The 15401-nt window shown below is 50.0% G+C and overlaps 2 protein-coding genes and 1 long non-coding RNA gene across 5 annotated transcripts in view; 1 reads left to right on the forward strand and 2 right to left on the reverse strand.

The window, feature by feature from the left end:
- The window catches only part of LOC126546126 (alpha-scruin-like), a 31426-nt gene extending 29629 nt beyond the window's left edge, over positions 1-1797 (reverse strand). For all 3 annotated transcript variants that reach the window (XM_055061673.2, XM_050194220.3, XM_050194222.3), the window contains exon 1: positions 1615-1797. In XM_055061673.2, the coding sequence (XP_054917648.2) occupies positions 1615-1763 (149 nt within the window). In that variant the 5' untranslated portion in view covers positions 1764-1797. The remainder of the gene's footprint in view (positions 1-1614) is intronic.
- Positions 1798-2940: 1143 nt separating this feature from the next.
- LOC140215234 (uncharacterized) lies at positions 2941-3468 on the forward strand. Its single transcript, XR_011892176.1, has 2 exons — positions 2941-3150; positions 3224-3468. It is a non-coding gene; the product is annotated as an uncharacterized lncRNA (long non-coding RNA).
- Positions 3469-10021: 6553 nt separating this feature from the next.
- LOC129387984 (uncharacterized) overlaps positions 10022-15401 on the reverse strand; it is a 33347-nt gene continuing 27967 nt past the window's right edge. Inside the window, exons 5-7 of the mRNA XM_055077891.2 lie at positions 15188-15330; positions 12012-12128; positions 10022-10059 (exon numbers count right to left, since the gene is read on the reverse strand). Coding sequence (XP_054933866.2) covers positions 10022-10059; positions 12012-12128; positions 15188-15330 — 298 coding nt within the window. The remainder of the gene's footprint in view (positions 10060-12011; positions 12129-15187; positions 15331-15401) is intronic.

Raw genomic sequence — 15401 nt, forward strand, 5'->3', positions numbered from 1 at the left:
TCAAGCGTCACGTAAAACATGGTAGTGCCTTCACCAAAGCTATACTCTGTAACGATACATACCACTCAGAAGCAAAATGGAAGTAATTTAGGTTATCAGAATTTTCAATTTGCCGTAAGCTTAATGTTCATGCTCTATTTCTAGCTACCACTGCACATAAATGGCAAAAATATGTCGCCTCTACAAATGTGGCCGCCGTGCCTGAAGGTGATATGAGCTACTTTTCTCAATTTATAGCAAGCTAATTGGTGTGAGGCCCGAACTTTGTCACAAGTGAGATTCTCAACAGCTGGTGTGTCGACCTCAACTCTCCTGACATACTCTCAGCCCGCGCACGATGCCTCAGTGTTGCGTTTCACTGCGTTAAAGAATTTATTTCGGTTTGGATGAGGGACACCTGCCCCATTCCGGCATCAGCCAACACTTTCTTTTTTGTGCTCAAGCTCCTTGAAAAAAGCGGCGGCAGGCTTCCTTTCCCATTCATTCCTCAGTGCGTAGATCCTTTCTGTTCTCGTCCTCCTTCCACCATGCGTTCACCCCACGGACCATTTGAAGCGTCCTCTTCGTCAGGTGTACTGTCAGCGTCCGATTTTTCGGACTCCCTAAGGGCCGTGAAAACGTCCGTAAAATCGGGCTGTCCGAAAAAATGAATGCATGTCTTTTACTGCCATTAAAGGCTCAAATCGCAACAGGCACATCCGAAAAGGCCTACCAGCACGCTTATTAGGCATATCGGTGCCCGTACTGTGACTGGAGATGGCGGATGGACGCGTGTATAATTAAGGAATAGATACTGTGTTCCGTGACAACTGCCCCTTCCCACGCTTGTTATGCTTCACCGCGTAAAATGTCTGTATTGAGGCAAAGCTGACTTTTAAAAACCGGCATTATGCAACGCGTTGTACTTTCCGAGCTTCGAAGCCAATCGCGAGGACCACAAAGACAGAGTCGATGCCATTGCTTACAGCGGCGAATTCTTTAAATGAAAAACACGGCGCCGAATGGCAAGAAGCTTAATAACGAACGTTGAAGCAGCCAGGCCTAGCGTTTACCACGGCGGCGAGGTAATCAAAACGGCGGCAGTGGTGGCTTTGATTAATGCCGTTTCGGACCTGCGGTCACGGCAAGAAGTCCGTAAAGTCGGACGGCGAAGGGCTCTTGCGTACGAAATTTTAGACGTTCTTAGACATTGACTCTATGGGGTACGTGATGGTGCCGCGGAGCCGTCGGGCGTCCGGAAAGTCGGCAGCCGACGACACGGCGTCAAAACACGATTCGTTACGATTCCTCTCTGTTACGCGAGCCAGCATTACTGCGACTTTCGTTCCCTTTCAATAAAGTTACAGCTAATTTTCCCTGATAGAACCACAATTTCCCTGAGTTTTCCCTGAGTATTTCCAGACTATTCAAAATCCCTGAGACTTCCCGGTTTTCCCGGTTGGTAGACACCCTGCGTGTCATAGAGCACATTTGAATGAAACTGAAAACAGTACAAGTGGCCACCAGGACAGCGACCATGTCCACCCTACGGCAGAATTTCTTTGCTTTTATGAGTATGGTGTGGCTACGAGTCGCTGAAACGTAATCTTATTCCTTCACTGGAAAGTGGCTTACCTTCGAGCAATGTTCATGCCACCGAAGACGATCATACGGTCGGACCATCCGACGGCGGCATGGTAGGCGCGCTCGCAGTGCATATCGGCCAGCTTGCGCCAGCTTCGTTTGCGAAGGTTGAACAGAAACGCCTTATTGGAGGGCTGCATGTGGCCGCTGCTCGTCACGCACAGTGGGTCCAGGCCGCCTGCATGACGGTCACCGTGAGCAGTCACGCGTGCGCATTCGTTGTATTGGCAATCGGCAGGCAAAAACTGGGAAAGAAGCTCTCTCTCTCTCTCTCTCTCTCACTCACTCACTCACTCACTCACACACACACACACACACACACACACACACACACACACACACACACACACACACACACACACACACACACACACACACACACACACACACACACACACACACACACACACACACACACACACACACACACACACACACACACACACACACACACACACACACACACACACACACACACACACACACACACACACACAACGAGCACGCACGCATGCTACCACGGTGATATGCCCCTAGGATCAGCGCGCGTTATGAACCAGTAAAAAATTTGGCACCAAGTCATTATTACAACGAGCTTCCTACAAAAGTTACCAGAGGGAACTCTGCCGCCAAGATCGTTCGGCTACTAGGGCATGTATTACGGGAATGACCGGTAGTACAAGGATATTTTTCGTGCTTGCGACTTACACATTTATTTATTCCGCTTTAACTGCCTTTATTGGTCTAAATTTCCAAGCAATCGTACTTTGCTAAACGCATGAAAGCAATAAGAGTCTTCGCATATGCATAATCAATATAGTTGCACTTTTTATAACGCAATATTTTATCGAATGTGATCAAACCTCAAAGTCACGAAGTCGTTTGAAGTCAGTACGAAGACGTTTAGTGAATTCCATGTCTATCATTCCAATTATTTCAATGGTGGCTTACAGCGCCAGTTGCTTGCAGATCGGTCTAGTCTACTCAGCCAGACAGCCGTCCACGAAGAGAGGTGGGAAAACTCAAAGAAAGCTTCGACTGAAAAACCCTTGCGGACAAAAGCGGCGCTGAACTACCGCAAGGAACTATCGAAAGACGACAGACTCGAGAGCGCTGAGCACCTTTATAGTTTATGGGGAGGCGTGTGTGTATGTGTGGATGTGCTACAAGACCGCGCAGAAACAAATGGGAGCGTGCATTTCTATCTTAAACACAGGCATCGCCGGGCTGAGCGTCGCGCTCACGCGGCGTAGAATTTCTCGCTAGATGCCGTTGTTCTGTTGTAGCGGCTGTTACGTTTCGCCTACAACGCGCGGTAATGCCGGCGCGGATGCAACGGACGCCGGGGCTTTGTTCAAAGCGGCGGACATTTTGGCCCGTCCGACGCCGCCGCGACGCCTACCCGCCAAGCGTGTCCAGGCGTGTTTCAGTGCCACGTGTCTTCGTGTGTGCGTGTGTGTGTGTGTGCCCTCGCTTGTCAAAGCGCGGCAGCCGGGGAGCGGAGTTCCCCGAATGAGGAGCCTGGAGGTCTCTCGGCTCAACTGTTCGCGCCGTCGTGTGGGTGAGGGTTGGCGATGCGTCACTACACTCGGTTCAGCAGGTCTCTCGGCCCGACAGTTCGCGCCGTCGTGGGCTCCTGCTGCGCCGTCCCGTGACCTTCATCCCGTGACCTTCCCTCCTTCCCTTTTGGACCGCGACGCCGAGGGTATAAGAGCAGCTGCCCCCGGACGCCAGGGGAGAGGCTCCGATTTGTACTGTTGAGTTACGTGCTCTCCCGTCTCTCCACTTCGGTAGACCTGACCGGCCGCTCTTTTGCTATGTTAGAATAAACAAGTTGTTCTGTTACCAGTCTTCTCATGCTTTGCCGGGACCTTCGGATGCTTCCAGTGCCCCAGGCCGCCAGGCCAACGCTACCCTTGGGGCTTGCGACCCATTGGCAATAACGGGCGTCAGCACCGAGACCCCATCAACTCGTGCCAGCGGTGCGATTCCAACATCTGGTTGCCAGCGGTGAGATCGCGACAACGGAGGCCAGCAGCGAAGAGATGCGGTTGACTGTATGCTGAGCAGCACAACGACCATCCGGGAGCAGTGCAACGAGCCCTGTGTGACGACTGGTTGCCTGCAGCGGAACGACTGCGCTGAAGTCTTGGCTGCGAGGTTTGGTGAGTGCGGGACTTTCTTCTTCTGAGTTTTGCCAGGCTTTTGTTAGTGTTAGAAACAGAGCTGGTAATTGTGGTTGTCGTTGCTACCGGGTTAGTTTGCGGCAAGACAATAGTAGGCAGTAGAGAAAGCAGCATTCAGAGCAGCCATGGATTTGAAGTCGTTGCGCAAACCGAAATTGCTGGAGCTTGCAAGAGAGTTGGGTCTGGATGTCTCAGACAAACTCAGAAAACCAGAACTGCTAAGGGCTATTCTTGAGTTAGAAGCTGAGGATGACGAGCTGTCGGAATGCCTTGAGACCATTGAGGAGAGGGAGCGTGAACTTAAAGAACAGAAAGAGAAAGATGAGCGTGAACGAAAAGAACAGAAAGAAAAAGAAGAGCGCGAACACGCTTTGGAAATGAAGCGTCTCGAGGTAGAGATGGAACGCGCTCGTAATGGAAGTCAGGCACACGGTGCAGGAGAACGAGTATTGTTCAAAATGACTGACCTGATGCGGCCGTTTAAGCTTGGAGAGGACATTGGTTTGTTCCTGGTTAACTTTGAGCGAACGTGCGAGAAGCAGGGGTTCTCTCGGGAAACGTGGCCACAGCGCTTGCTCACTTTGCTACCCGGCGAGGCGGCCGACGTAGTCGCTCGCTTGGAGAGAGAGGAGGCAGAGGATTTCGAGAAAGTGAAATCGAGTCTGCTAAAGAAGTACAGGCTGTCAGCGGAGGCGTTCCGTCGGAAGTTTCGGGAAAATGAGAAAGGCAAAAGTGAGTCATATACAGAGTTTGCCTACAGGCTTATGTCAAACATGCAGGAGTGGCTCAAAGAAGAGAAAGCGTTTGGTGACCACGAGAAAGTTCTGCAGTGTTTCGGGCTAGAACAGTTTTATAGTCGGTTACCTGAGAACGTGCGGTACTGGGTCTTGGATAGGCCAGACGTTAGTACGGTGGCTAGAGCCGCTGAGTTAGCCGAGGAGTTTGTGACGCGTCGGGCTCGCGGAGCTAAGGACGGTCAAAAGGGTGAATTTGGCTCCAAGTTTGAGAGGCCGAAGTTCACACCCATGAGAGCAAAGGGGGATACACGTAGTGCGGATGCGAGTGAAAGCAGTCCGACCGAACGTAAGGAGACGGCGGCAACCGAAGCCGAACGCAGAAAGCGGTTCGAGACGAGGCAAGCGCGCGTTTGTTATACGTGCCAGAAGCCGGGTCACTTTTCGGCGCAGTGTCCAGAAACAAAAACACAAGTCGTGTTTTTGTCTATATGCAGCACTGACGAGAACATGAAGCTTCTCGAGCCTTACATGCGAGACCTCCTCGTGAACGGGAAAGAGTGCCGAGTGCTTCGCGATTCCGCAGCTACAATGGATGTAGTTCACCCCTCTTACGTAGAACCCGATATGTTCACGGGCGAGTGCGCATGGATCAAGCAAGCAGTGGAAGCTCATAGCGTGTGTCTGCCGGTAGCAAAAGTGCTTATTGAAGGACCTTTCGGAGCACTTGAGACGGAGGCCGCAGTGTCATCTATGCTGCCCCCCCAGTACCCGTACCTATTTTCAAACAGGTCCGATCACCTCCTGCGCGAGAAGGGGCTTTTGTTTGGTGAGGCTAGCGTTCAGGCCTTAACCAGATCGAAGGTTCGGGAGCTCGCTGCAAAGGCGGTAGTTGCGGGGCCGACGTTGTTGAACGATGAGAAAGGGTCAGAGGTGCAGCAAGCTGGTAGTCAGAGCACGCCCGAACGGGATAAAATTGAGCCTGTAGCGTTAAAGGCACCAGATACTGGAGAGGAAAGTCCCGATGCGGGAAAGTTAGAAGAGCTTCCGGTCGAGCTTCCGGGACTAGGCTCAGTGACGAACAGGAAAGACACCGATCAAGTCATTAGTGACTTAATAAGTAAAGCATCGCTGTCGCCTGAGCAGAAAACCGAACTACACCAGCTCTTACAAGAGTTTCAAGGTCTGTTCTCTGAGAGGCCTGGTAGGACTTCTGTCCTTACTCATAACATAGAACTTACCTCCCCAGAGCCAGTACGATCCAAGGCGTACCGGGTGTCACCCCGCCAGAGCGATATTATGGAGGCTGAGGTAAAGAAAATGCTACAGCTCGGTGTTATTGAAGCGGGTGAGAGTGATTATACCTCCCCTTTGATTTTAGTTGAGGTACCGGGCAAGGAACCTCGTCCTTGCGTCGACTACCGCAGGCTTAATTCCATCACTAAGGATCAAATTTATCCGATCCCTAACATCGAGGAGCGCCTTGAGAGAGTGAGTAGCGCTCAGTTTATTTCCACCCTAGATCTTGTCAGGGGTTATTGGCAGGTTCCACTTACAGAAGAGGCTAGTAGGTATGCGGCGTTCATTTCACCAATGGGGACATTCCGTCCTAAAGTTTTGAGTTTTGGTTTGAGGAACGCGCCATACTGCTTTTCAAGCCTCATGGATAAAGTGTTGCGGGGACAGCAAGAATTCGCTTTACCGTATCTAGACGACGTAGCGATATTCTCCGCATCCTGGCCGGAACATATGGCGCACTTGCGGGCAGTGCTAACCCGCCTGCGCGATGCGGGCTTGACAGTCAAGGCTCCCAAGTGCCAGTTAGCACAGGCCGAGGTTGTCTACCTCGGACACGTGATTGGTCGGGGTCGTCGCCGCCCCTCTGAAATAAAGGTGGCCGCTGTGCGAGACTTCCCGCAACCGCGCACGAAGACCGATATTCGGTCGTTCTTAGGTGTCGCCGGCTACTATCAGAGGTACATCCCCAGGTACTCTGATATCGCGGCTCCCTTGACGGATGCTCTAAGAAAGACAGAGCCGCAAACAGTCGTCTGGGATGAGACGAAGGAAAGAGCTTTTAGCGCCCTAAAGAGCGCCCTAACAAGCCAACCTGTGCTACGATCGCCCGACTACACAAAAGGGTTCGTTGTTCAGTGTGATGCTAGTGAGCGAGGCATGGGCGTTGTACTGTGCCAACGGGAAAATGGAGAAGTAGAACACCCCGTCCTGTATGCTAGTCGTAAGCTGACGAGTCGTGAGCAGGCGTATAGCGCCACCGAGAAAGAGTGTGCGTGTATCGTGTGGGCCGTTCAGAAATTGTCATGTTACCTAGCCGGCTCGAGGTTTATCATTGAAACGGATCACTGCCCTCTCCAATGGCTGCAGACCATCTCTCCCAAAAATGGCCGCCTCCTGCGCTGGAGCCTCGCTTTGCAACAATATTCCTTTGAGGTGCGTTACAAAAAGGGGAGTCTCAACGGTAACGCCGATGGCTTAAGTCGAAGCCCCTAACGTGAGAATCAGCCTCAAAATTGCTTGTTACTGATGTTTTTCTTCCTGAGGCAGGATTTTTAACTTATTGCTTTTGTGTAGTGTTTCAAAGTGATGATGTGCTTTCTAGTGCAATTTTTCCGATTTGTGGACGCGTTCTGAGTGCTGCTAAACTACTGTAAGGAACTAGGCAGCAGTAAAAAAGGGGAAAGAGCCTGGCAGGGCTTAGTGAGGGTTGTGCCGTGCTTGCTGACTGAGCGGTTGACTTTTGGCGTGGTTCTAACGCTTGCCGGAAACGAGAACAAAAATGTCAACTCTCCCGAAGTCACTTTGCAGTGTCCTGTGTGCACCTGAACGTGAGAACGAGGCCTTCTCTGTGCGCTGCGCTCAAGAAACGCCCAAGGACGCCCAACTTCGGTTATGAGCATCATCGAGCGACATCCCTCCGGACAGCGGATGCAGTCCCCTGACCTTCGGGATCTCCTTCCCCCGGCGGGGCGGTCTGTTACGTTTCGCCTACAACGCGCGGTAATGCCGGCGCGGATGCAACGGACGCCGGGGCTTTGTTCAAAGCGGCGGACATTTTGGCCCGTCCGACGCCGCCGCGACGCCTACCCGCCAAGCGTGTCCAGGCGTGTTTCAGTGCCACGTGTCTTCGTGTGTGCGTGTGTGTGTGTGTGCCCTCGCTTGTCAAAGCGCGGCAGCCGGGGAGCGGAGTTCCCCGAATGAGGAGCCTGGAGGTCTCTCGGCTCAACTGTTCGCGCCGTCGTGTGGGTGAGGGTTGGCGATGCGTCACTACACTCGGTTCAGCAGGTCTCTCGGCCCGACAGTTCGCGCCGTCGTGGGCTCCTGCTGCGCCGTCCCGTGACCTTCATCCCGTGACCTTCCCTCCTTCCCTTTTGGACCGCGACGCCGAGGGTATAAGAGCAGCTGCCCCCGGACGCCAGGGGAGAGGCTCCGATTTGTACTGTTGAGTTACGTGCTCTCCCGTCTCTCCACTTCGGTCGACCTGACCGGCCGCTCTTTTGCTATGTTAGAATAAACAAGTTGTTCTGTTACCAGTCTTCTCATGCTTTGCCGGGACCTTCGGATGCTTCCAGTGCCCCAGGCCGCCAGGCCAACGCTACCCTTGGGGCTTGCGACCCATTGGCAATAACGGGCGTCAGCACCGAGACCCCATCAACTCGTGCCAGCGGTGCGATTCCAACACGGCCAAGGAGGTTAAAGAAAAACTGCTGGCGTGGAAGTCGCCTATGCGTTCAGGTGAAGCCAGTGGCGGCCATCTTGTGGGGGGCAAGAAGCGGCCAGCCAATAGTTTCGCAGCGCTTTTCGCCGACTTTTCCAGCGGTTTTTAATTGCTTAACGGATTTTCAAGTTCTAGTGCAACACTGTGGGCTATGAGGCGAGCCATATTGGAGGTCTCCGGATCACAGGTATCCGAGTACTGGGGCATTTTCCCATTTTATCGGCATATGATTATGCAGTCCCGCAAAGTAGAAAAAGAATTCACGCAATAATTAGCGTTTATTCACCCTCTTTAATGCAGTGTAGAAATTAATCAATCATGAAAGCTGTCATGACAAAAAGCTATTAAAAACTGAAAGTGCAGCATGAGAAATAGCAGTACATGCAACAAACATAATTATTCATTATTATCTTCATTATGATCAGGTATAGCCGTGGCTTTAGCATCCTCATTCCATGTATTGTCTCAGACCTTTTGTGGCGGCCGTTTGCTTTTAGCGTGATATATAAAATTTTTCTTTACTCTAGAGCAAGGCAATGCTAATCTGCAACCTTATTTATGTGAGAAGGATAATGTTAATATGTCAACTGCTTGTGCGTCAACTTTCCTAAAAACACCCGAGTGCGCTAGCAGATTTTGGGATCCGCACAGCACCGCGCTTTGCAAGATACGACGACCCGAAACATATAATCTGGGGCGACTGCCGTGCTTTTGCCCCCTGCAAGATGGCGACGCGGCGGCTTCACTTGACGGGAGCTCCCTCTACTTCAGCAGTTTTTCTTTAACCTCCTTGGTAGCACCCGAATCTGTTACCAAGCCAGGTGGCGCCCACAGCTAGAACAACGAACGAAATGATGGTAGCGGGCGTAGGCTCCAGTGATCAGCTCTTCAGCTTACGTGTCGGTCGTTCTTTCTTTCGCGCTCCACAGTGGTGGCCTAGGACTGAAACATGACCGAACCTTGCAATGCTGCATATCAGGCCCTCGCTGCGTCAAGCTCTTCAACTAAGTCGAGCCCTCGCCTCCCCGATATCGCCGAGGCGTGATTTCAGCTGCCACCATTTTGGACGCAGAATCCCCAGGTGTGGTTTCTACATGCAGCACAATTCCACCTCCACCGTCACTATCACCCGAAGTAGTCAATGATCTCACCGACGTCCTCGCTCAGCCTTTGGGTGAAAACCCGTATGAGCGCCTTAAAGAAACGATCCTCACGCGTAACGCACCTTCGGAACGCACTTGCCTGCAACAACCCTTGACGAGTGAATAACTTGGTGATAGACGCTCTTCCCAAATGCTGCACCGGATGCGGCAGCCCTTGGGCGAAAGTAACTTCAACACCAACAGCGCTCTGCCCAAGGAACTTTTCCTGCAACGTCTTCCCCAACTTGTTGGCCTCGTCCATGCCGCCGCTGATGCAACGACGCTAGAGCGCCTGGGTGAGCTCGCCAATAAAGTCCACGAGGCTTCCGCCCCTTCGGTCTCTGTCGTCGCGTCTATGCTTGAGCCCTCAGCGGTCTCCCAGCTCGAAGCACGCATTGACGAGCTCGAGCCTGCTATTACTTCACGAGCCCAGACGACGCCAGCATTCTTCTAGTCCACGTGTTTCGTCGTCTTCTCGCGCCCCCGCGGGCAAGGACTCCTCAGTTGCAGCGAATCTGCTGGTATCACCCGCGTTTTGCACATCGTGCTAGGAAGTGCACGCCCCCTTGTACCCGGTTGGGAAACGACAGGAAGGGTCTCTTACGGCCGCACGTGACCCATCCCCTCGAGCTGGCCGCCTGCTCACAATCACGGACAAGATTACGGGCATACGTTTCCTTACCAACACGGGCGCCCAGGTTTGAGCGTAGTGCCCCCATACCGAAATGATCGCCATTCTAAGCCTCGTGGATAGCCTCTCCGCGCCGCTATATAGCGACATATGGGCTTCGTTCACTTACCATTGACCTCTGATTACGCCTCACGTTCCGCTGGATTTTCGTCATCGCTGACGTCGTCCATCCCATCATCGGTTCGGATTTCCTGTCCTTTTACAACTTTGATGTCAGCATGCGGCACCAACGTACGGTTCATCCATGGCACTACTGGTCTGTCAATTGTTGGACTTCTAACGAGAGTTGATTGCTTCACTGGCATTCACGCCCTTGTGCCGCCAAGTCCGTTACAAGAGAATATTGGCCGAGTTTCCCGAGGCCACAAACCTTACAATTTTAACAAACCTTCTAACCACACTGTTACTCAACACATTACCACACGTTGTCCCCTGCTTCATTCCCGTCCTTGCCACTTTTCACCGAGCGTCTAGCCGTCGCTAAACGGGACTTTGAACACGCTGCAACTCGGCATTATTCGTACTTCATTCAGTGCTAATTGGGCTTCGCCGCTGCATTTGACACCAAAGAAGGATACGGATGATTGGCGGCCGTGTGGACTACCAGGCTCTCAATGCTCAAACAAACTGTGCATGACAGCTACCCACTTCCCCATATTCAAGATTGAAAATCTAATATGCCTGGGTGCACCATCTTCAGGAAAGTGGATCTGGTTAAAACGCACCAACAGATACCAGTTGAACTCAAACGACATTACCAAAACTGCCATCACGACGCCCTTCGGTTCATTCGAGTTTGTGTACATGCCTTTTGGATTGCGCAACGCCGGACGAACATTCCAGCAATTTATAGCTGAGGTGACACAAGGGGACACCGCGTACATCGATGACATGCTAATCGCTAGCGCCACTACGGAAAACCACTAGCGTCACTTGCGTGAACTTTCCCAGAATATGCAACGGTATGGCTTCGTCGTGAACCCGCAGAAATACGTTTTTGGAGCCTCTGGCCTAGATTTCGTGGGCCAACGCGTTTCGACACTCGACATCCTTCCGTTGCCATCCCTCATCGAGGCTGCCAGGAAATTTCCAGTGCCCAACACTCTTCCCCAGCTTCGCGAGTTCTTGGGCCTCGTCATTTTTTCACGCCCTTTTATTCCACACTGCGAAACCTTAAGCCGACCATCGACTTATTGAAAGAGCCACGGAGCCCGTATTCGACAATACCATGGTCGCCTCAGACTCAGTCTGCCTTTTTGGCAGCTAAGGAAGCCGTCGCTGAGGCAACTCTGCTGGTACATTCCCGTTTTGACGCACTTCCGCCACTTACTGGAAGGACGCGAGTTCCACGTGATGACTATGAGCCTCTGACATGTGTTCATCACGAACTCGTCAAAGTACGCCGCGCGGGAGATACGGCATGTTGCATACATCTCTGGATTCACCACGGACATACGGCATCTCAAGGGAGCCAGCCCACAGCGCAGCGGCGATCCCGTGTTGCGGCGATCGGCTCCAATTCTACTGATGTCGACTGGCACGCGCTATCAGAGGCGCAGCGCGCCGACTCTGAAATACAAGCGTTGCTTTAACGCCCCTGCTCCCTTCAGCTCGAGCTTGTTCCCCATCCGTCCGCGCTGTGCTATCTGTGGTGCGATATGTCTGGACGTCTTCCGAGCAGTTTGAATCGCAGTTTTCAAACGGCAGTTTGAATGTGCATTATTTGCTGCACTTCTGCTGCATTATGTGCATTATGTGCACTTCTGCTGCATTATGTGCATTGTCTGCTGCAACTGTAATGCCGGCGGAGCGACAGCTTCAAGAAATAGCTCTGACCCATGCGCTAAAAAAGACCGTTAGCTCTTGCTCTTGTTTGCGGGCACTTTGGACAACACTTGCCTGCCACAATGATGGCGTCGCCGACGAGTACTGCGGTGTGGTAGCACCTCGGTTCAGGCATGGTGCCGAAGAAGAACCAGGCCTGCTTCTGCGGGTGGTAGATAGTAACTGCAGAGCCTGCGCGTGCCACCACACGTCAACTCAGAAAAAATGCAGCTTTCCCGTTTTTCGCTCGTCTATCAAAGCTCGCCACTTGATACGACTGCCACATTATTATTATTACTATTATTATTATTATTATTATTATTATTATTATTATTATTATTATTATTATTATTGTGGAGAGAAGAATCCCGCTTTTTTCGGACTCTCCAAACATCTTTATAATTGGAATGCATTATGTAACCACGCAAACGACAACGGACAAAGAAAGAAACACACAGGACAAGCGCGGAATCATAATGCATTCCAATATCGACCACTAACTAGCCCGCCTCTCCCTTTTAAATATGCGTCTCTATAAGCCGGATCACGACTCGTATATGCATTCTTGGAAAAGAGCGCCTCCGACCGGCCGGCCGAATTTTGAAAGTACATCTGCAAGCGCTCTGTTAAACGTGTCGAGTGTTTTAGAGGAGTACAGGTCCAAGCAGTCGCGGATTGTTTTGCTGCCCTATTTTGTCGTCCTTATATAAAACTTCAGGTTTCAAAGCTGGTGTCTGTCGGCAGCACACGGCGGTTCCTACATCTAGTGCTGTGTTGTTTGATGAAAATTTCTTCAGCGAATGCCTTAAGTTCTTGAAGCCTTCCCTATCCTGCGGCCCTGATGGCATCCCCTCCGCAATTCGAAAAGCTGACGGCAGTATGTTTGCCCCAGTATTGACATCTATATTTAGTAACTCTCTGAATACTTCCACTTTCTCTCGCATGTAGTAAACTGCTGGTGTTTTTTCTGTATTTAAGTCTGGCTGTAAAACCGCGCCCGATTCTTTTTTTTTTCTCTGTGCCACGTCTAAAAGTTTTGAGCTTGCTCTTCACAACATATTGTCTTTTACTGTGAAGAGCTAATTGATTCCGTATTAGCATAAATTTCTCCCCGGCCGCTCCACTATCACAAATCTCGCAAGTTTCAGGACACAGATCTCCGCGCCGGTACTTCAAAGGGGGCGAGTTTGCACCATTTATTGCGGTCTCAGCAAAGCTTTTGATGTAGTCAGCTACTCATTGCTTCTGATTAAGCTTAAGCATTTTGATGTCGACTCGTCAGCTGTCAATCTCTTGCGCAGTTATCATCGTCATAGATCATGTGTTAACGTTAATGGGCAAACGTCTTTTTTTACATGGCAACTAGTGGCGTTCCTCAAGGATCAGCATTAGGACCACTCCTTTCTTTTAAATTTTTATTAATGACGTTCTTTCTACTATTCGTAATTCTTCATTCCTTCTATATGTCGATGACATCAAGATATTAAAGGAAATTCGTACTGTTGATGACTGTTGCATCCTGCAGTCTGACCTGTTTTCTTTTCCTAAATATAGTGCGAAGATAATCTCACCTTGAACGCTGCTAGGACCAAAATCATGACTTTCGATCACAAAACAGCAAGCATTTCTTTTTTAAATTATTCTTCTGTACCATTGTGTACAGAAGTATACCAAAATCAATGATCTCGGTGTACTCTTTGATACAACCTTACAATTTCTGCTCACACTAAACGCGTTGCAATGCGGGGCATGCGCTCTCTTGGCTCTGTTTGCAGACTATATAGATAATTCAGTTCTCCTACACCATTCCGCTAGTTGTACGCAACAATCAGTCTTCCTCAGCTCGTATATGCGTCTGTCGTCAGGAATGGCATTTCTAGATCCAACGGTGACATTATAGATCGTGCTCCTAAAAAGGTTCTAAGCATATATCATCACCGCTTTGCTAACACGGATACTGGACCTTGTTCTAGCACTGTTGAATTATTGTCATTGCCCTTACTTCGCTGCTGACGTAATCGCGCCGACTTTCTGTACCTTTTCAAACTCCTTCACGGCATCCTCCCGTGCCCCGAACTCGTCAGTTGTATCAGGTTTCGTATTCCGTGCGAGATTACCAGAGAACATAGACCTTTACACGTTCCTGCCTGTCATCTCCAACACTCAACCGTCCACAGAATACATTCTTTATGATCTTGATATTTTTCATAGCTCACTGTCATTGTTCTTTTCCCTGCTTTGCGTTGTTGTGTCATAGTTTCACACATTGTTCAAGTGCTTTTCTCCTCCCTTTTTTTTTTGTATTCGCCTTGCGCCTTGCTGTATTCACACTATTATATTCAAGGTTGTTCTTTTTATTCTTTTTGTTTACTTATATTCCCCTGCTGTTTCTTTTTCGTTTTTTTATATATGCGTGCGCCAGCACTCAGAACTCATTGTTGTTCCTGGGCACGGTATATAAATGATTGATTGATTATTTAATTAGACTTTCTGTTCCTCTCTAAGGTGTCCATTGCATTATACATTGCCCAAAGCTTCTTGCTCATGCATAATTTTCCTTGCCGTAAAAGCATACCGGGCAGCATTGCGCGTTTTCTGCGTGGCCTTGTTGCATTAGTGACTGTATTATGGCTCGTCTCCAGAAAACGCAGAAAACGTCTAATAAGTATTATGCTTGCATAGGGGGGGGGGGGGGGGGAAGACGTATTTCAGTGTTCATTTTCTGTGTTTTCTATATATGCAGATAATTATGTTGATTATTTTGTGTGATTAATTCCCATTTTACGGCGCCTCCTCGTTTCTCTACCTCTATTTGTTTCTCTATCTCACATTGTTTTATCTACTACATTTGTCTTCTCTGCAAATTTTGTCTCGCGTGTTACTTTTTAAGTGCACCAGTACAAAGGCTCGGTAGCTGTTCCTGGGCACTGTAACAAACATTTGATTGATTGATTGATTGATTGATTGATTGATCGATTGATTGATTGATTGATTGATTGATTGATTGATTGATTGATTGATTGATTGATTGATTGATTGATTGATCGATCGATTATTACAGCACGCGATCAATAAGAAAGGGCTCCGTAGCTGTAGCAGGCTCGCTCATGGGAATCGCGCTACGATAACTTGCAGCTTTATGCGCTTCCTGTTGTACACAATAATTAAGGAGCATGCGGTTGAAGCGTGCACAGAAAAGATGAATTTCATTGAGACTTGCTGCGAGTTTTAACTTCCCAGCGCGAGCTTACCATCCAAATAATTGGTTGGGAAATGAGCCGAGATGCCACCGATAAGCATAAGGTTGTGGCTTGTCATGTTCTGGAGCGTCGGAACAATGGCCATATCGTCGGTGTAAAACCAGTCGCTGCGAATGGATTTCAGGATCTCGTGCCTGCGAAAAGAAACAATGCAATGAAAATGTTGATACTGAATGTAATTTTATTTCCAGCCATCAGGTGATGT

This window comes from Dermacentor andersoni, chromosome 1 (assembly GCF_023375885.2).
Source record: "Dermacentor andersoni chromosome 1, qqDerAnde1_hic_scaffold, whole genome shotgun sequence".
NCBI classification, from domain to species: Eukaryota; Metazoa; Arthropoda; class Arachnida; order Ixodida; family Ixodidae; genus Dermacentor; species Dermacentor andersoni.